The sequence below is a fragment of the Corythoichthys intestinalis genome, unplaced genomic scaffold (genome assembly GCF_030265065.1).
Source record: "Corythoichthys intestinalis isolate RoL2023-P3 unplaced genomic scaffold, ASM3026506v1 HiC_scaffold_24, whole genome shotgun sequence".
Lineage (NCBI taxonomy): Eukaryota > Metazoa > Chordata > Actinopteri > Syngnathiformes > Syngnathidae > Corythoichthys > Corythoichthys intestinalis.
This window is the reverse complement of record NW_026651593.1, coordinates 3,129,697-3,151,671: the sequence shown is the minus strand read 5'-3', so window position 1 is coordinate 3,151,671 and position 21,975 is coordinate 3,129,697. Positions and strand designations below refer to the sequence as shown.

Below are 21,975 nucleotides of genomic sequence, written 5' to 3'. Positions count from 1 at the left end.
GCAACAATTGTTTTTTCCAATATCGTTCAGGCCTATTACTTACTCATTATGATGTAGTCACATCAGAGCGAGTTTAAGGTGCAATCCATGTGTGTCTAAACTTATAAAACGGATGCGTGTATAGAGTGACAATCTGCAGAACATGCATGTGCACTGTGATTGTGTGAAAGACGAGCACATGGCGGAAAACACTCAGGTGGCTTGAAGTTCCGTTCTGAGACCCCAATTTTGCCAAATTTAAAAAATGTCAACATGCATGTGTGATACATCATTGGAACGTTTAAAATATCGTAACAAAGTTTGGGACGCCCAGACTGGTACATATTAAATAACACTTCAAGTTACATTTTGCAGCAGAAAACTTATTGGGATGATGCTAACGTCTTCATCTTTGCTGTATGCATTGACACTTTTTTGAGGTAACACATGGAGCCATTGTCATCATGGAGCTTGTGGTGACGTCGTTGCGTGTGGGAAAACCCGTGGACAAAAAATGGAAAATTCCTAAAAAATACAATAATTACCAGCTGTAACTCGAGACAGGACATTATGTTAGCATTCGAGTTGCCACATTTAGATGACATATTGAATTACCTTTTATAAACATAAGGAGTACTTACACCCACCAAACTTTAAAAGCCTTCAAATGTCTTGAGGGCTAGACATACTTAGTAGCAGGATTTGCTAAGGAGCTTTCATTGGCAAAAAACACATCAGATGTTTACATCGCCGTCAGTAAGGTGAGTACATTTTTCATGCACACTGCCCACACGTAGATTAATTTCAAGCAGACATGTCACCAGATGGGAAACAAGAAATGCATGCAGACTTGTCACCAGACAGGGAATATGAAATGCATGGGACAGCACAATAAATACTCCCTCTGTCTCGTCTATACAGTCATAAACTTCATAATACTTGACATGACACGGGAAACAGGGCCAATCCGTAGGGGCCTATTTTCAAAAACTCAAAATTCAAATATTTTCAAAACCAAAGCTGCTTCCGACCTCAAACCAAAACAGGCACCTCCCTTAGCCATATTGGTGTCTCCATTAGCAGCGGCACCAAAAATTTCACTTATAAAATCCCGATTATTTTTTATACAACCCCAAGCAAAAAGTATGGAATCACCAGCCTCGTACGAGCGCTCACTCAGACATTTTATTATGTAGAACAAACTCCGATAAAAAGCTTGGAAAAATAAAATAGTTTAAAAGTGCAACTCTTTAGCATTCAGAAACACTAAAAGAAATGAATAAAAAACTTTGTGCTGGTCAGTAAATGTTACTTTTATAGAGCAAGTGCAGGGAAATACAGTGTATCACAAAAGTGAGTACATCGCTCGCATTTCTTCAGATATTTAAAAAGCTTGGGAACGATAAACCGATACGACTGGATATCCGGTTTTACAGGCGAGCGATACGGCTGTATCGATAGCAAACTAAACAATCGACCGTAAATAGCCAGTAAATCTTAAATGTATCGATAGTAGAACAAGGAGAGTAAGAATCGCTTACCAGTGCCCATTCCATTGCTTTGCTAATTTTATGGATCAAACTATCTGTGGAAGAACGACACATACTGTAACTCGCGTTTACTTCAGTCATGCTGCTCTGTACCTTGCACACTGCTCCAATCGTTCGAATCGCCGCACTTATAGTGGAATGGCACACATATAACATGGACAGCCACCACTCACAGTCGTGGTTGCCTCAACTTCCCATCATGCATTTCAATCGTGACGGGCGTGTCATAACTACGCGAAAGCAAACGAAACCGCAGTCGCGCATGCTAAAACAATGGACAAACAGCAAGAGCACCGATGCCAGCTTGCCAGGCGGCAGTAGCGAATGACAGCGATGGATTTTCAACGCACCAGGAAAACAGAAGTCGGACTTTGAAGTGAGGACGGCAGCCAGATTTGTATGGGACAGAGATCATGAGTTTTTAACCCTGAAAAATAATCCACTACAATGATGGAAAGAGCAGCACGACCTGCTGGAGATATTGTTTCCATGAAACGCATTCTACTTAAACGTGAACATGTGGATCAGTTGATCTTCCTCAAGAAAAATCTGCCCTTCCAAAAAGACATGGACAGTGATGAGGAATAAAATGTGGAAGCACAGGCATAAGTGATTGACTTTGCTGTGTATAAGGTTAAAATAATAATTATTGACCTATCTGGCTAAAATGCCATGTTTTTATTCCCCCAGTTATACCAGAGGTAAAGAATAATAGCATTATACTTTATTTATTATTTACAGTGGGGAGAACAAGTATTTGATACACTGCCGATTTGCTGGTTTTCCCACTTGCAAAGCATGTAGAGGTCTGTAATTTGTATCATAAATTCTCTTCAACTGTGAGGGACGGAATCTAATACAAAAAAACAGAAAATCACGTATGATTTTTAAATAATAAATTTGCATTTAATTGCATGAAATAAGTATTTGATACATCACAAAAATCAAACTTAATATTTGGTACAGAAACCTTTGTTTGCTATTACAGATACCAAACGTTTCCTGTAGTCCTTGACAAGGTTTGTACACACTGCAGCAGGGATTTTGGCCCACTCCTCCATGCAGATCTTCTCCAGAGCCTTCAGGTTTCGGGGCTGCTGCCGGGCAACACGGACTTTCAGCTCCCTCCATAGATTTTCTATCTGGTTCAGATCTGGTGACTGGCTAGGCCACTCCAGGACCTTAAGATGCTTCTTACGGAGCCACTCTTTAGTTGCCTTGGCTGTGTGCTTTGGGTCGTTGTCATGCTGGAAGACCCAGCCACAACCCATCTTCAGGGCTCTCACTGAAGGAAGGAGGTTGTCAGCCAAGATCTGGCGATACATAGTCCCATCCATTCTCCCCTCAATACGGTGCAGTCGTCCTGTACCCTTGGCAGAGAAGCAGCCCCAAAAAATGTTTCCTCCTCCATGTTTCACGGTTGGGATGGTGTTCTTGGGGTTGTACTCATCCGCCTTTTTCCTCCAAACACGACGAGCCGAGTTTAGACCAAAAAGTTCAATTTTGGTCTCCTCCGACCACATGACCTTCTCCCATTGCTCCTCTGGATCATCCAGATGGTCAGTGGCAAACTTCAGACGTGTCTGGACATGCACTGGCTTCAGCAGCGGGACCTTGTGTGCGCTGTAGGATTTTAATCCATGACGGCGTAATGTGTTTACGATGGTTTTCTTCGAGACTGTGGTTCCAACTCTCTTCAGGTCATTGACCAGGTCCTGCCGTGTAGTTCTGGGCTGATCCCTCACCTTCCTTGCATGGAGCCCCAGAACAAGGCAGATTGACCATCAACTTGAACTTCTTCCATTTTCTAATAATCGCTCCAACAGTTGTTACCTTCTCACCAAGCTGCTTGCTTATTTTCCTGTAGCTTATCCGAGCCTTGTGCAGGTCTATTATTTTATCCCTGATGTCCTTACACAGCTCTTTGGTCTTGGCCATTGTGGAGAGGTTGGAGTTTGTTTGTTTGAGCATGTGAACAGGTGTCTTTTATACAGGTAACAAGTTCAAACAGGTGCAGTTACTTCCGGTAATGAGCGGAGAACTGGAGGGGTTCTTAAAAAAGAACTAAGAGCCGAAATATTTACTAGTTGGTAATGTATCAAATACTTATTTCATGCAGTTAAATAAAAATTTATTATTTAAAAATTATACAATGTGATTTTCTGGATTAATAATGTATAATTTGTGATTCAATTCTAATTCTAAGATGAATAAACATGGCATTTAAGTTGTATTATGGCAGTGTAAACTTTTTTTTGGGTCACCCTGTACATGGCTTGCAAGTGGGAAAACCAGAAAAATCAGCAGTGTATCAAATACTTGTTCTCCCCACTGTATATATTACGTGTGTCCCACCAAATCAAATCGGGAAACAACAATCTGTTGTTTGTGCCGCCCACGCGCCAACCAGCATGTGCGGGAGAGAAGGGAAGCGCTGTTTCCCAACCTGCGGTTGGGAAGCGCGGGGGGTCGACTTGTTGTCTCTCGCATTTTAATTGGTTTCTGGGGACACCCGCTTCCTAATATAAACTTGTCCGTTTATCGTTTTTTTTTTCTTTTTTTCGCCCAGCCTAAACTACAAAGAAGGATGTTGTATTTCATGCACAAATCTATAATACTACCAAATTAGTGTAAGACTAATGTTACCAAACTATTTCTCTGTATCCCTTCAAAAGAAAGCAACAATCACCGTTAGACAAAACACAAAAATGGTCGAGGGTCGCTTCGAGTCAACCGTTGCCCGCCTTAAATTATGACCAAAAGTCTTTGTACCTTTTGGAGGTGCACCTAAAGGGCTTCAGTTGACGCTTCCACAGCCGCTTGTCCATCCCCTCCGTCGTCTGGGCTTATCACGTCAGGGTCACTAACTGTTGGAATTTAGTCCCCCCCGGCCAAAGCTGCATGGGAACGGCGACAGCCGGACGGAACTGGTGCTCCGCTGTTTACCGCCCCCGTGAGCCAAACCGGGAGGAAACAAAACTCTGCGCGTTCTCTTCTTATTTTAACCCTTTGTACTGACTCAATTAGAGCTGAAACGACTACTCGAGCAACTCGAGCAACTCGAGTAACTCGAGTTTAAAAACTGATCCGAGTAATTTTATTCACCTCGAGTAATCGTTTATTTTGACAGCTCTAAGCATCACGTTTTGCTCTGACTACTTTTAATGCGGGACAACGCGCTGATGTCACGTGCGTAGAGGAAGAAGAAGAAGAAAAAAAAACTTACTGCAGCCAACAGCCGCTACAAACAATGCCGACGTTGCTAAATACTAGCCCGCACGATGCTATGTTGGTAGCAGGTAGCGTCTGATGCGTCTCATAGAGATCACATGTATGTTGAACTAGATGCACATGACAGACTCTGCCGAGTCTGTGCAGCGTTAGTAAACAGCCACCATCTTAAAGCAGTAGAGCGCTAAGTGCTAATAAAGAGCGCTAAGCGCTAATAAATAAGATTAACGTTACTGTCACTACTAGCTCACGTAACGTTAGCCCTGCGGAGGGCTAGGTTTCTATTAATTATGACCACTGTCGATGCGTGGCTAACGTGTCTTACATACAGGGTTTAACATAACATAGCATTGTGGAGTGATGAGGGTGTAAAATAAAAACTTAATAATGCTAACTATCAATTTTAGCTAAGTAGTCATTGCTGGATAAAACACCAAGTAGCACTGGTCCCTAATGTGCTCCAATACAGTCTGTATCATACATTTATTTTGAACACTGCAAAAACTCAAAATCCTATCAGTTTAGACTAACTTAAAACTTAACTAGAACTTAAAAATGGCTCGACACAAATAGAAATTCAATTGAAACACGTGGGGGAAAAATCCTAACTTTTAAGTAATGTGTGTTATCAAGCGTAACTGCATTTTTAGGAAAGATATATATATTTGTATATATATATATATATATATATATATATATATATATATATATATATATACATATATATTAGGGCTGTCAAACGATTACATTTTTTAATCGAGTTAATTACAGCGTAAAAATTAATTAATCGTAATTAATCGCATTTAATCACAATTCAAACCATCTATAAAATATGCCATATTTTTCTGTAAATTATATATATATATTCTGCAAAATAAATTGTTGGAATGGAAAGATAAGACACAAGATGGATATATACATTCAACATACGGTACATAAGGACTGTAGTGGGCATTTCACTCTACTGTCAATTAAATCTGTCTATGCTGTCCTCACTCCGAAGCGTCTACTTTTTCAAAGCTAGACAGCTAGTGAACGACGCCTTAATAATCAGACTTCTTCCTTTTTCGTCTGATTTATTAATAAAATAGCCTCAAACCATTGTCCTCTTTAGACCATTGTAAAACTAGAAAAAAAAAGTACACAAGCATTGCATTAGCAACAACGTTAGCTTAGCACGCTATACAGGTTCACTAAACATAAACAAAAAAAATATAACATTTCGCTTACTAACATAATATGTACATTCTTTACAAAAACCATACTTACGGACAAATCTTGTCCAAGGATCATATAAGCACAACATTACAACGTAGGCGTCAGCCCGAGACGTCGTGCAGCCATATTGAACAGGTAAGAAAACAATAAACCATGTCGCAAAGCGACCACAAGAGTTCGCTGTTAGACAGCACCAAAAGCCTTGCTGTAAAACTTAACCAAAAGGCAGAATACTGTCTGAGTGGGACATGTGCGTTAATTGCGTCAAATATTTTAACGTGATTAATTTAAAAAATTACCGCGCGTTATCGCGATAGTTTTGACAGCCCTAATATATATATATATATATATATATATATATTTTAAAAATAAGATCTAAGTTTTTTGAGTTAAGCAGTGTATGTATTTTTTTTTGTTCTAGTTACATCTGAGATGCAATTGTTGGCTGTTTTAAACAATATACATCGAAAATAAAGACATTGATTGACTGAAAATGGTTCAAGATTAGATGAAATGTCTTGTTTTCTCATGTATATTTATAATTGCTCTTCACCTAAAAATATATTTGTTTTATCCGATTACTCGATTAATCGATAGAATTTTCAGTCGATTACTCGATTACTAAAATATTCGATTGCTGCAGCCCTAGACTCAATGTTTCAAAAGTTTGAAGAAGACTTACTGAAAATAGGTTGACAATTTAGTCGTCGACAATGGTCAAAAACAAGGCAAAAACAGACGACGGAGGGACCATTCTGGATCCAAAGCAAGGCTACATAGAAAATGTTTCTGAGAAGCAAAATCTGTGTTATCTCAGTGTCCAGTGTTTTTAAGTCCGTGATGTAGTGGGCCAGCCAAAGGTGTGTCTGGGCGTTGCTTTGGGATCATCCCTCTCTGGCCGGTTTCGGACTGTTTAGGTTCGTGCGTGGATGGGATTTGGTTGCCACAGCGACCGACGCTGGTCTTGACGTCACAAGCGCCTGCTATCAACTTTGTTATCCGAGCTGGCGCTACTTGTTTAAGGACAAAGCGCTCTGGTCTTTGTGCTTGTTCGTTTGTCGGGAGAACTGATTGACAGAGTTGGTGCGTCAATCTTGCTCGTGGCGCACATGTTGGGCTTCTGTGATAAGATGGCGTTGTGTATCTATTCTGTTTCTTTAAACTATGGTGTGCTATTTATTTTACATTAGGTGTGTTAACGTAGTGCAGTCCTACAGTGAATATGAGAAATTATACTATTCCCTGATTGATTATATTTCGTGTGTTCGAGTAATGCAAACAGCACAGACAGTGCCTACGAGAAACGGTACCATTTTTCCTTTTCCCCCTCATGAGCGCCGATAAGGTGATTCACTTTACTGTGTTCAAGGCCACTGAGTGAAGTCTGCCTAAACTATAGTTAAATGAATGTGTTATACTAATGCAAACAATTATATGGTGTGTGCGAGAACGGTACCTTTTCCCTTCAGTATTAACGAACGGAGGAAAAAAAAACGTAATGCACGAAAAACGTACAGAATTTGAACGTAACTTACGGCGCACACATTTAAAAATCTGTGCTCACTTGTACAAATTACGCCGAGACCGTACAACTTGACATGTATGAATTATAGTGGACCATCAAAGTTAGGTAGTAGCGCTCTGTAGCACGGAACGTCCAACTATCAGTGGTCACGGCAAATCTATGTGCTTTAGTGAAGTCATCTTGATGGCTTTGCGTGCCATTTCATAAATGTCGGGGAATACGTTGTTGGAGAAATATGTCCGCGAGGGAACAATGTAACACGGGTCAAGCGTTGCAAATAAATTAACGAAGCCCGCCGTGAGTTTTCACTGGTGTCATCTTCGGGGTTGTCCTGCTCTGAGAAAGTGATATCTGTGGGTGATGCCAGCTGAGGTGCCGGAGTCATGTTATAAGTGTTGCCATTAGGGGCTTCCGGTTAGGCCAGCGCCATGTAAAGACGTCTTTTGGGACGAGCTCCCACTAGAATCCTTCACTTTTGACTCAAAGGATCAATCTATGATCACCAACATAAACTAGCCCCTCAATCTTGCATAAAATAACTCTTTGAACAATTCTCACCGAATCGTGGGCATAATGGCACCGAAAAAGCCTAACACGAGGAGTTAACAAGACTCGAGAGCCGGCGGCCTTGACGCTAGCTTAGCCAGCCATTCCACTGTGTACCCAACGGAAAGCATTCCAGGGGATCGACAAATCTTGGAGGCAATAAACGAACTCAAGCGAGAGTTACTGGACAAACTGGAGAAGAAAGCAGCCGAAACTCAAGCAGAGGTGCGCAGCGCTATTGCCCTAATCAATCAGAGGCTGGATAAGTCCGAAACCCGCACATCAGTGCTGGAAACCGGTGTCAATGCGCAATCTGATGCGATCGCTGCGCTGGAGTCCAACGTCTCTCTCCTGAAGAAGGAGCTGGCTCTACTGAAAGACAAATGCGATGATTTAGAGGGGCGCTCCCGCCGCTGCAATGTGAGGATTGCCTGAATAAAAGAAGGAAGAGAAAACGGACAACGACCCTCTCAGTATGTGGCTAACATGCTAAAAGACGCGCTGGGTTTGGAGAAGCCGCCATGTTTGGACAGTGCGCATAGGACCCTTCGCTCGAAACCACAAGATGACACGCCACCTCGGGCCTTCGTTGTGAAATGTCATTACTTCACTGAAAAGGAGCAACTGATGAAGAAGGCTGCTGAAGCTGGAACAATTACTACTAACTACGGTGATCACATTCGTATCCTGCCAGACTTCACTCAAGCAACTGATGAAGAAGGCTGCTGAAGCTGGAACAATTACTACTAACTACGGTGATCACATTCGTATCCTGCCAGACTTCACTCAAGCTGTGAGTAAACGGCGCGCGGCATTCACGGAGGTGAGAAATATACTTCGCGGTTGTGGCGGCGTTCGCTACGGGCTGAGATACCCGGCTACACTCAGGATTACCACCACGGGTGGGCAAGAATACACCTTTAATGACGCTAAAGCGGCCAAAGATTTTGTTTTGAGAGAGCTATTGAAGCCCTGACTCTTTAACTGCAGGCGATGCGCCGAAGTGAGTAAACACGATAATCCTGTTACAAGTGTCATTTTGGGCTGCTTCAATCCTCTTAATAACTTGATTTAATTGACACTGTTGAGTTAAGTTTATAGATATTCTGCATAGATTCTGGCTGGGAGCTTACATGGTAAGCAATGAAAACTAGGAGGCAAATGCGTCTCTTTTTGAGACCAGTTTTGGTTTATTTTTTCAGTTGTTCTTTTGTCTTTTTTTGTGGAGTGCGTGAACAGTTTAGGTGCTTTGTTTGTTTTGTCCTTTCTTGTCTGGGTACGATCTATTTAATACTACGGGCTTTACACCCGCCAATACAATCCTTATCATGCTTTAAATATGCCAATTTCTAACAGAGGTGTTAAACCCAATGTATTGGTGAGCTGGAACGTACGGGGGCTTAATAACCCCATTAAGCGTAATAAAATATTTTCACATTTATCTAAATTGCAATGTCATATTGCCTACTTACAAGAAACTGAATTACTCAATAAAGACCACGCAAGACTGCTTAGATGTGGTTTCACACAATGTTTCCATTCAGATTTTAACAGCAAGTGTAGAGGGGTGGCTATTCTTATACACAGAGATGTGCAATTTAAGGAAATTAAAACAATAAGGGACAAAAATGGTCGCTTTGTCATTACTCAAGGCAAACTATTCAATAGACCGGTGGTCCTAGCAAATGTCTACGGCCCTAATTGGGATGATGTCACATTTTTCACATCTTTCTTTTCTGCGCTACCAGATCTTGACTGCTATGATCTGATACTGGCGGGCGACCTGAATTGCACTTTGAATCCTGCTCTTGACCGATCTAGCTCTAAACTTATAACACAGAGTAAATCTGCCATATGTATCAATGCATTTCTTGATGCATATGGAGTATTGGACCCTTGGAGATTCAGGCATCCCACATCTAAACAATTTTCTTTTTTCTCCCCGGTACACCAAAGCTACTCTAGAATTGATTATTTCTTGATCGACCAAAAGATACTACATATGGTCACTCAAATTGAATACGCCAGCATTGTAATATCAGATCATGCCCCTGTCATATTGCAGCTAAGCTTTCCAGAAAACATTCCAAATTACGTCTGGCGCCTAAACTGCAGATACTTATCGGATGAGAAGTTTGTTGAATTTATCAACACACAAATTGACGTTTTCATGGATTTAAATGAAACACCTGGGATTAGCTATTCTTTAATTTGGGAAACCTTAAAAGCCTACTTAAGGGGTCAAATAATATCCTATATCGCTACAGAAAGTAAACTACAAACTAAAAGAGCCTCACAGTTTATAGACCGCATTAAAGAAGTAGACCATTTACATGCAATAAGACCCTCTGATGATTTATATAAGGAAAGAATCTTACTTCAAACGGAATTTGACTTAGTCACCAACGATAAGGCTACTGGCCAGTATTTAAGATCCCGGCTTACTTAATATGAACATGGCGAGCGTGCTGGCAAGTTGTTATCCCACCAGCTAAAACAATCATCTACTGCAGGCTTCATAGCAGCAATTAAAGACGAGCAAGGGCAAATATTAACAGACCAAAAAGACATAAATGCAGAATTTAAATCCTTCTATGAGAGGCTTTACTTCTCTACAGCGTGCGACCAAACTCATATTGAATCATTCTTTAAGGACATTACTCTACCCACGCTACAGGAGGCGGACAAAAAGTCACTCGAATCTGATGTCACACAGTTTGAAATAAGTGATGCTATCAGGAAAATGAAACCTGATACGGCCCCTGGACCAGATGGATTCCCGATAGGCTTCTTCAAAAAATTTAAAACTAAACTAGTTCCGCTTTTGTTCAAGGTCTTTAAAGAGGCTGTCGATAAAAAACTTCTACCGGCAACTATGACCCAAGCCACAATTTCACTCTTATTAAAAAAGGATAGAGACCCATTGCTTTGTGAGTCATACCGCCCAATTAGTCTCCTAAATTGTGACTATAAAATAATATCAAAAGTGCTAGCAAGTAGACTAGAAAATGTACTAGCAAAACTAATACACCCTGACCAGACGGGATTTATGACTGGAAGGCAAATTTCCAATAATCTGCGTCGTGTCCTTAATGTCATTTATCAGCGAAATGATGCCTTACCGGAAGTCGTGATCTCCCTTGACGCACAAAAAGCGTTCGACAGAGTTGAATACAACTTTCTATTCGCTGCACTTAAAAATTTTGGATTTGGCCCAGTATTTCAGTCATGGATTAATATTTTATATGCAACACCACAGGCATCAATACGAACTAATAAAACTACATCAGATTTTTTTCCACTTTCTCGTGGGACAAGACAGGGCTGCCCGTTAAGTCCCCTGCTTTTCAATATCGCCATAGAACCCTTGGCGATCAAGCTGAGAGAAACTGTCCAGTTGACTGGAATACAAAGAGGAGGACAAATAAACAAACTATCCCTATATGCAGACGATCTCCTCCTCTTTCTTTCTGACCCACACAACACTATCCCTGTGGCGTTGGCAGTTATCACTAAATACGGACTTGTGTCCGGCTATAAATTAAATCTGTCTAAAAGCATACTATTCCCAATTAATGAAAAGGCTCAACTGTTGAACTTCCAAGGCTTCCCATTTACAGTGGTTAAAGACCATTTCATCTACTTAGGCGTGGAGATCACTTACAATTATAATAGCCTATTTGAGAGAAATTTCACCAAAGCACTAAATAAGGCTAAACAAGAAATAAAAAGATGGTCAAAGTTGCCTCTGTCCCTTGTGAGAAGGATTAATTCAGTAAAAATGTATATACTGCCCAAATTTCTTTATTTGTTCAAGATGATCCCAGTTTTCATTTCTAAAGCCTATTTCAAAGAATTGGATAAAAACCTGTCAATGTTCATCTGGGACAGAACCACTCCACGAATTAGAAAAGAGTTTCTGGAAAGAAAAAGAGAACATGGGGGCCTTGTGCTACCAAATTTCCGCTACTACTATTGGGCCGCAAACATCCATATGTTACTATTCTGGCTTGATGCCCCGGAGCCTGATTCTCCATCTTGGGTTCTCATGGAAAAATATTCCAGCGAGCCAATCTCTCTTGGCTCCCTAATATGTAGTTCTTTGCCATTGAGCAAAAACCATTGGACAAATAATGAAGTTATACGTGGTTCTTTAAAAATTTGGTTTCAGTTTAGAAAACATTTTCAATTCAGGTCCGCCTTACCTGCAACTCCTATCAATTCCAATGTCCATTTCGCCCCATCACTTATCGATCCATCTTTCCAGCGATGGCAAAGGGGGGGTTTGTCACATGTAAAGGATCTCTTTAGAAATGGGAAATTTGCCTCTTTCAACCAGCTAAAAGAGGATTTTGGCCTGTCGCAATCAGACTTTTTCAAATATGTTCAAGCTCGCAGTTTTGTGAAGAAGAAATTCTCACTTATCTTGCCACCTAAAACTTGGCTTGACGATTGCTTGGAATTAGACCCCACCATCAGAGGCATAGTTTCAACTCTGTATGACAGGATTCAAAGTGCTGCATCTCCCTCTTTAACCCATTTGAAACAAAAATGGGAGGAAGAGCTGGGTGAGGAGCTCACTGATCACACTTGGCAAACTGCTATCATGTCAATCCATTCATCATCTGTTTGTGTAAGACATGGACTAATACAGTTTAAGATTCTCCACAGATTACACTGGCCACCAGGTAAAATTTCGAAACTGTATCCAGGTGCTAACCCAGCATGCCCAAGATGTGGTCTCACCCCGGCCAACTTGAGCCACATGTTTTGGGTGTGCCCAAGGCTGTATGTATTCTGGAGAGAAATTTTCACAACACTGTCATCTCTATGTAAGATGGACATCTCGCCAAACTGTATTGCCGCACTGTTTGGGAATGTCCCATCAAACATATTAGTTTCATCACACCAGGCCAGGGCAATAGCTTTTATTACTCTACTTGCGAGGCACATGATTTTACTTAATTGGAAAAAGACTGAGCCTCCATCTTTTAAGCGCCTGATGGAAGAAGTTATGTCCAATTTAAAACTGGAACACCTAAGACATGTTGTGAACGGCTCTCTCCAGACATACACAAAAACATGGCAACCATTTTTATCCTTTTTTGAGACCCGATTTAAAACATAGCTCCCTATCATTAAATTAACTAAGATGCTACAGCCTAAACCCCCCCCCCCCTTTACCCGTCTGCAATTTAGTCTGATTTCCATATATTGTCGTGTAAACAATGCTGAACATCTCGTAAAATATGCTGTAAGGTGCTGTCCAGCTCTACCTTTCTACATAGCCGATTTGCCCCCTTTGAGTCGCTGGGACTCTGAAATGTCAAGCTAAGTAGCCATCCTGTGTATCCCAGACTACCGGTATGTATTTGTGTTTCGTCTTTTTTTTTTCCTTTCTCCCTCCGTCATTGAATGTGTGCACCAAATGCTGTTTCCATGTCTACTTGTGGATGTCGCTCATATTGTTTGTATGTATTTGTAAATTGTTGTGTTATTATGAAAAAAACAATAAAAAAGATTTGAAATAAGTGTTGCCATTAGCATAGGGAACAAGCGCTGAGCAATGCTTGCAATGCTTTTTTTTTTTCAATATTTTCTCTCCCTCCTATTTTCTCTCCCACCGCAATGTAGTCCACGGGGAAACCGAAATGTTGCCACACCGCAGATTTGAAAGAAGCCAGTGCTTCCTCAAAATTAGGTCTCTCCACTCCTCCGCTCGCCATAGCTTTTTGTTTTCTTTCTTGTTTCACTTACACTTCGCTCGTAAGCGAGAGAGGACATTACTCGGCTTCTATTACACAGGTGCTTGACAGCGATCGGACATTTACTTGCGGCGGGGCGGGAATTTCTCCACAGCTGTGCTTCACTTCGTCAAACTCTTTCCTTTATCCCAGGCAATAGTTGGTGGTTTTATTTACCTGACATGTTTCGGCGGGCACTTCCGCCTTCGTCAGAGGGCTGTGCTTCACGTCGAACGCAGCGCTCGACCAATTCATTCCACAAGCGTTCGGAATAAATTAATTGCAAAGCCGAAAAGGCACGGTTCATAAAGACGTATTGAACCGTACAGGGCGAACCGTACGGTTCGGCTTTGAACCGCAAACCGTTGCACTCCTACTGGTCGTTGGCACGGTTGTGGTCCATAAGATAAATCAGTCGTTTTCTTGTGTCTTGCAGGTTTCAGAAAATATCTTGGTGCTGAGCCAAAATCTCCTGGCGTTAAAGAGCTCCCCCAAATCAAAGAGGAGGAGGAGGCAGAGCCCTGTCAGCAGAAGGAGAGAGAAGAGCAACTTCCAATCAAAAAGGAGGAGGAGGAGGAGCTGCCATATGGTGAAGAGGAGGAGCGTCTCACCAGGTTGACTGGTAAGCCCTTGAAGAGTGAAGATGGTCCGAGTGAGGCCAGCAGAGGGGCGGAGCCTCCAAGCAGGGGGAGTACCAGCAGCTCATCGGAAGGATTGCAAGCAGACATTGACATTGCTCCACCAGACAGAGATGGTGCCACGTCACACTCACCTTACAATGATGATGGTCATACGACATCTCACAATGACGACAAACTCTGCAAATGCTCCCAGTGTGGAAAAACCTTTGCTAATAAGTATACCTGTCGTACGCATATGAGGAGCCACACTGGTGAGAAGCCTTTTGTCTGCTCAGTTTGTGGTCAAAGATTTAGTCACAAGGGATCCTTAAAACGACACACAAGAACCCACACTGGCGAAAAACCTTTTACCTGCTCAATTTGTGGAAAAGGTTTTGTTCAGGCGGGAGACTTGACAAAACACACAAGAATCCACACTGGTGAGAAACCTTTTACCTGCTCAATTTGTGGAAAAGGTTTTGTTCAGACGGGAGACTTAACAAAACACACAAGAACCCACACTGGCGAAAAATCTTTTTCCTGCTTGGTTTGTGATCAAAGATTTGCTGATAAGCAACACTTAAAACAACACACAAGAACCCACACTGGCGAAAAACCTTTTTCCTGCTCCGTTTGTGGTCAAAGATTCCCTCTAAAGCAAAACTTAAAAAGTCACAAAAGAACCCACACTGGTGAAAAACCTTTTTCCTGCTTAGTTTGTGGTCAAAGATTTAGTCACGCGATCACCTTAAAACGACACACAAGAACCCACACTGGCGAAAAACCTTTTTCCTGCTCAATTTGTGGAAAGAGTTTTGTTCATACGGGAGACTTAACAAAACACACAAGAATCCACACTGGCGAAAAACCTTTTGCCTGCTCAATTTGTGACCAAAGATTCAGGGAGAGCAGCCACTTGATATACCACACAAGAACCCACACTGGTGAAAAACCTTTTTCCCGCTCAGTTTGTAGTCAAAGATTCACTCAAAAAATTGCTTGAAAATACATACAAGAACCCACACTGGCGAAAAAACTTTTTTTCCTGTTCTGTTTGTGATCAAAGATTTGCTCACAAGCAAAAATTAAAACAACACACTAGAATCCACACAGGAGAAAAACCTCTTTCCTGCTCAGTTTGTAGAAAGAGTTTTGTTCATACAGGAGACTTAAAGTGATCCTCGATTTTAAAGACATGTAGGCTCTAATAAATCACAATTGTTCTCTTGTATTAAAATATGTCGTTAGAAACACATAAAATGTTAAATCAATGGAAATATTTTATAATATTTAGTGCATATTTTGACCGATAGTTGGCGCCATGTTCTGCGGGCGCGGGGGTGATGACGTAGATGATATTTTTCCAATCGTGTAGCGTGTGTACAACAACTGTGTATTGCTGGCTTAACTCGCGAAGTAAAATGCCACGATGTGCTGCTTATGGATGCAATTTCGAGTCAAATGGAAACAAGGAGAGTGATGAGAGTCTCCACAAATTTCCTGTTGACAAGAAGAGGAGAAAGGTTTGGGGAAATGCCTGTAGACAAGCAAATCTTCCCAAACAACCAAGGCTTTGTTGTCGCCATTTTTCTCCTACTGCGTTTGAGGATTTTAGTAGATGACAACTAATGAAAGATCTCACCGGAGCGGCTAGATATAAGCGCAGACTAAAACCAAATGCTGTTCCAACTATTTTCCCACACAAGAAGCCTCAGCCTGCTCGGATATCGAGTGAAAGGCGCGCAATGAAGCGAGACGGACGAGACACTCTGGCCGCCCTCTTAAGCACCCAAGCCGCTCCTGTCGCTACAGCGGGAGGCGAACCTTTGGGCGTACCGCTAGTCACAGAGGAAGCTAATAATTCACCTCTACTGTCAGTTCATCAGGCAGTGTGTGTTCAGTATTCAGCTAATATGAGTGATGCTGCCACTCAAACTGATCAAAGCACGTCCAATGCAATTCATTCAATGCAACACAAATGTCCCAACCCCATTGATAAAGCAATAAATTCTCATCGCCGGAATGGCATACATGTGAAGTCAAAATCCATTTTAGGGGACTCCCTCTGAAAGCTCATCGCGAGAATGGCAAGAGTGCCAAACAGTAATCAGAGTAAAGGGTGACTACTTTGAAGATACTAGAATATCACACGTTTTTAGTTATTTCACCTTTTTTCTAAGTACACAATACACACGTGTGCATTTGTAGCAAGTTATAACAGAATTCACCGGCGGAAATTATGTTGGCACGTTGTGTGGTTGGGGGGGGGGGTACTTTGTGAAGGGAACAGCTGGAAATAACTGTTACCTTCCGCGGGTCGCATGCCAGACAGACATTGCTATTTCTTGCAGCCTAAATGTCAATAAAACAACGCGGATTAGCTCCGTGGTTTGATACTCCGCATCCTTCCCTAGCTCGCCACACATTCATAGTTTTATTGCCTTCAGTGAGAGTTTATAATGTCAATGGTCAAGAAAATAAAAATGCACGAATGCCAATGTGTTTTGGCCTGTACTGTATGTAAAGCATACGACAGCTCTGGATGCTAACAATCTACACAATTATATTGGAATGAGTTTGATGACGCAATAACTCACCTTGAAGATCTGCTGACAAAAACCTGAGTTCTCGACAACATACGCTCTCTCGCTCCGTTGTCATCGAGATGCACTTGCCGCAAGTACACCAGAAGTTTAGCCCAACTCTTGCCTCATCAGGTATTTCTTGCTCTGCATATCGCCTTTGCTGCTCGTCTTGTGAACGACTGACAGTGCTGTCCTGCTCTTCACTTTTCCGCTCTGGTTCAAATTGGAAGGGACGAACTGACGAGATGTTGCTAATGAATGACACGCTGAAGTCTGGCAGCGGGATTTGTGACGTCACAGCACTGCGACGTCAACAACCATGGCGAACAATCAGTTAAAATAATTTTACAAATTTTATTAAAACGAAAACATTAAGAGGGATTTAATGTCAAATTATTATAACTCATACTAAGATGTATCTTTTAAGAATTACTTGTCTCAAATCTAGAGGATCACTTTAACAAAACACACAAGAATCCACACTGGAAAAAAACCTTTTTCCTGCTCAGTTTGTAGAAAATGTTTTGTTCAGTCGGGAGAACAACACACACAAAAACCCATACTGGTGAAAAACCTTTTTCCTGCTCAGTTTATGATCGAAGATTCGCGCAGAAGCAAAATTTAAAACGACACAAGAATTGATACTGGCGAAAAACCTTTTTTGTGTTGTTTGTGGTCAAAGATTCGCTCATATAGAAACCTTAAAAAGACACATAAGAACCCACACTGGTGAAAAACCTTTTTCCTGCTCAGTTTGTGGTCAAGTATTCACTCTGAAGGATGAGATTAAGAGACACGTGTGTGTTGGTGTGAGAAGCAGTAGCCAATGACTGCTTTGCCTGTTATCGATGCTGGCTTCATCAGATTTTGCATGCACTACAATTGTATTCTATAGCACTTCCTCAAATCCTGTTGAGGGTTGGCACTTTTGGTCCCTTACATGTTCTTTGTCCAATCCTTGTATGATGTGCTTCCACACTATCGCCAAAAATACTGGCTCACCCGATTTAACTCTCAGGTGCCATGATATACAGTCGGGCAAATAAGCATTTAGTCAACCACCAATTGTGCAAGTTCTCCTACTTGAAAAGATGAGAGAGGCCTGTAATTGTCAACATGGGTTACCTCAACCATGAGAGACAGAATGTGGAAAAAAAAAAACAGAAAATCACATGTTTTGATTTTTAAAGAATTTATTTCCAAATTAGGGTGGAAAATAAGTATTTGGTGTCATACAAACAAGCAAGATTTCTGGCTGTCAAAGAGGTCTAACTTCTTCTAACGAGGTCTAACGAGGCTCCACTCGTTACCTGTATTAATAGCACCTGTTTTAACTCATTATCGGTATAAAAGACACCTGTCCACCTCTCAGTCACACTCCAAACTCTACTATGGCCAAGACCAAAGAGCTGTCGAAGGACACCAGAGACAAATTGTAGACCTGCACCAGGCTGGGAAGAGTGAATCTGCAATAGGTAAAAAGCTTGGTGTAAACAAATCAATTCTGGGAGCAATTATTAGAAAATGGAAGACATACAAGACCATTGATAATCTCCCTCGATCTGGGGCTCCATGCAAGATCTCACCCCGGGGCGTCAAAATAATAACAAGAACGGTGAGCAAAAATCCCAGAACCACATGGGGGGACCGAGTGAATGACCTATAGAGAGCTGGGGCCACAGTAACAAAGGCTACTATCAGTAACACAATGCGCCGCCAGGGACTCAAATGCTGCACTGCCAGACCTGGCCCCCTGTTGAAGCCAGTACACGTCCAGGCCCGTCTGCGGTTCGCTAGAGCATTTGGATGATCCAGAGGAGGACTGGGAGAATGTGTTATGGACAGATGAAACCAAAATAGAACTTTTTGGTAGAAACACAGGTTCTCGTGGTTGGAGGAGAAAGAATACTGAATTGCGTCCGAAGAACACCATACCAACTGTGTACTGGGGGTACAAACATCATGCTTTGGGGCTGTTTTTCTGCAAAGGGACCAGGACGACTGATCTCTGTAAAGGAAAGAATGAATGGGGCCATGTATCGAGAGATTTTGAGTGAAAATCTCCTTCTATCAGCAAGGGCATTGAAGATGAGGCGTGGCTGGGTCTTTCAGCATGACAATGATCCCAAACACACAGCCAGGGCAACAAAGGAGTGGCTTCGTAAGAAGCATTTCAAGGTCCTGGAGTGGCTTAACCAGTCTCCAGATCTCAACCCCATAGAAAATCTGTGGAGGGATTTGAAAGTCCGTGTTGCCCAACGACAGCCCCAAAATATCACTGCTCTAGAGGAGATCTGCATGGAGGAATGGGCCAAAATACCAGCAACAGTGTGTGAAAAGCTTGTGAAGAGTTACAGAAAACGTTTGGCCTCCGTTATTGCCAACAAAGGGTACATAACCAAGTATTGAGATGAACTTTTGGTATTGACCAAATACTTATTTTCCACCATGATTTGCAAATACATTCTTTAAAAATCAAACAATGTGATTTTCTTTTTTTTCTTTCCACATTCTGTCTCTCATGGTTGAGGTTTACCAATGTTGAAAATTAGAGGCCTCTCTAATATTTTCCAACTTGGAGAACTTGCACAATTATTGGTTGACTAAATACTTATTTGCCCCACTGTATATATATTTTTTTAATGATTAAATTTATTAGGATAATGGAAGCTTCCACTTGGGGAAAATATATACATACAGTATATCCTGTATATACATAATATAATAAAAATATACAGTACTGTGCAAAAGTTTTAGGCAGGTGTCTATATGTATGTATATCTAGTACTTTCCCGGTTTTAAACCTATGGGAAACAGCAACACGTCTTTACACTATGTATTATTAGACAATCCAAATACTGGTTAAAGTGCGTGCTGCGTCATCAAATATGGCCAAATGTTCTCCTCATAACATGTTAGCAGGCTGCACATTGTTTGCTTTCAAAGGCTTACTATAAATAGCAGCGCAAATAAACTAAAATATTAGCCTAAACTCAGCGCTCCATTTACACCAAAAATGTGGGAAAATACATATTAAAATGATAACGGACCATTTGCTGAATAACACTATAAGTCTGATAACTTTCCTTTTGATAAATATCAGTGTGTCGAACTTTGATGTGTGTCTTCAGATTCATAGTACAGGTATTTTCTCCACCAAGTATGTAGCCACAGCCGCCACACTTGTCTCCCACGGGGACAGTGCATTTGCATGTTTCTTTCGGTTGGAATTATAGTTAAAATGCGACCATGAATCCTCGCGCCTGGAGCCGCCATTAATGTTGATGTTAGATTACTGCTCATCTGGACTGCCTCGGGGGAGGGTGGGGGCGTGCGCAAGTCACGTGAATGACGGCTGGCTTGGAAGCAGGCTGACCGACTACAGCACAAAAAAAAAAAAAACACGTGCACAACTGTCAAATGTCACGAATTGTGAACATATGACTGGTACGATGCACATTTTCATGTCGTTGTCATCTCGTCAGATGTAAATTGGCAATCTTTTCGTCACGTTAAAGTTATCAAAGACGCATTTTCAGCTCGTCATCATGACGTCATCTTCATGAAAAAAATGTCCATTAACAAAATGTTTTCGTTGTCCTCATCGTTGACGAGAACAACACTGTTTGATACCTGAAAATATACTTCCAAACCGCGGTCATGTTGGCTGTGGGCTAGGCGTTTTTGCAAGACTGCGTCAGCCAGCATGTTGCTTCTCGCTTTGTTTTAATGACATCTTCACAAGAGGACTAAGGTTCTTCACACGATTCAATGGTAAACTTTTGGTATTCAAAACATTTCGACCGAGATTGCATTTTTAGCTATTTTTGGGCGAGTTTTCGGCGCCGAATTTTCGGTCGCATCTCTATGTAAAATGTCTCCTGTGTATCAAAATGAAAATATGGGAATTTTTTCACTTTGATGAATATTTTTTGATACCTCGCAATGCACTGAATTTAATTATAGTTTTTGTCTACCTTTCAGACAGAATAACATCATGCGAATGGGTAGTAGTGGAACATATCCTCCTTGGGACCATGTATATTGTAAAAATGCAACTCTGTTTAAAATGGCTGGTAAATGGCTTTGGCTTCATTTTTTAGTTTTTTTTTGTTTTTTGTTTTTTTCTTTGCTGAAATGCAACTGATTGTGCTCAATGTGCCAGAAATATTGCATTAAATCGACTTTAATATCAGAAAGCTATTAGATGGTAGGGTGTCCTAACTTTTTCCTCAGATACAATATGTGTATGTGCAAATATGTATTTGGTTTAATTAGTAAAACAATGTTAATTTTTGTTGTTTACCTGAAATTAAATCACGTTCTTTTCTAGAGATAAAGAAAAACAAGATCAGACATTGATATGTGAACATTTCTTAATAAAGTACTGAATATTTAATGGGGTGCCCTAATTTTTTCACATTATGGCTAATCATTAATCTCTCCATTTGATCTGATATATCATCATTTAATAACTTTATTTAAACTTGTTGAGATATCTCTACGATGGTTGAGAAGTTTAATAAACAATTACATAATTTCAAAGGATTCAATGGCATCCGCTGCAAGGTTAGAAGGCCGTCAACATGACGACTTGGGAGAGGGTGTGAAGCCATCTATATCGGACAAAATTAGCCATTCCACTGACACACTGTGAGGCGTGCATGTTCCGGTGATGTGCTACTCGGAATGCAAACGCAGTATTGTTCACGAGACATCACATCCTCCACCTTTCCAGCAAGGAGCATGGCCAGAGTGGATCCCCTTGGATATGCCATCCAAGAATGGACATTCAGCCACAAGGCGGGTCGGCTCATGACATGTCATCCAAGAGTTGGCGCCTTTTGCAAGTTGGCTCTGCGTCGCCACTCTCAACAGTCCTTTTGGTTCGCTTACTCACGTTGCAGTGAATATGATTTCATCCTGTCAACAAACTCTTCAGGTGTTAAGGGAAACACAATTAAAAAACCGATAGCA

At 41.3% G+C, this 21,975-nt stretch overlaps 1 protein-coding gene across 1 annotated transcript in view; it reads left to right on the top strand.

The window, feature by feature from the left end:
• Positions 1–21,349, top strand: part of LOC130911290 (zinc finger protein ZFP2-like) — a 36,489-nt gene extending 15,140 nt beyond the window's left edge. Inside the window, exon 3 of the mRNA XM_057829156.1 lies at positions 14,230–21,349. Within this exon, the coding sequence (XP_057685139.1) occupies positions 14,230–15,416 (1,187 nt within the window). The 3' untranslated portion in view covers positions 15,417–21,349. The remainder of the gene's footprint in view (positions 1–14,229) is intronic.
• The last annotated feature ends 626 nt before the right edge of the window (positions 21,350–21,975 follow it).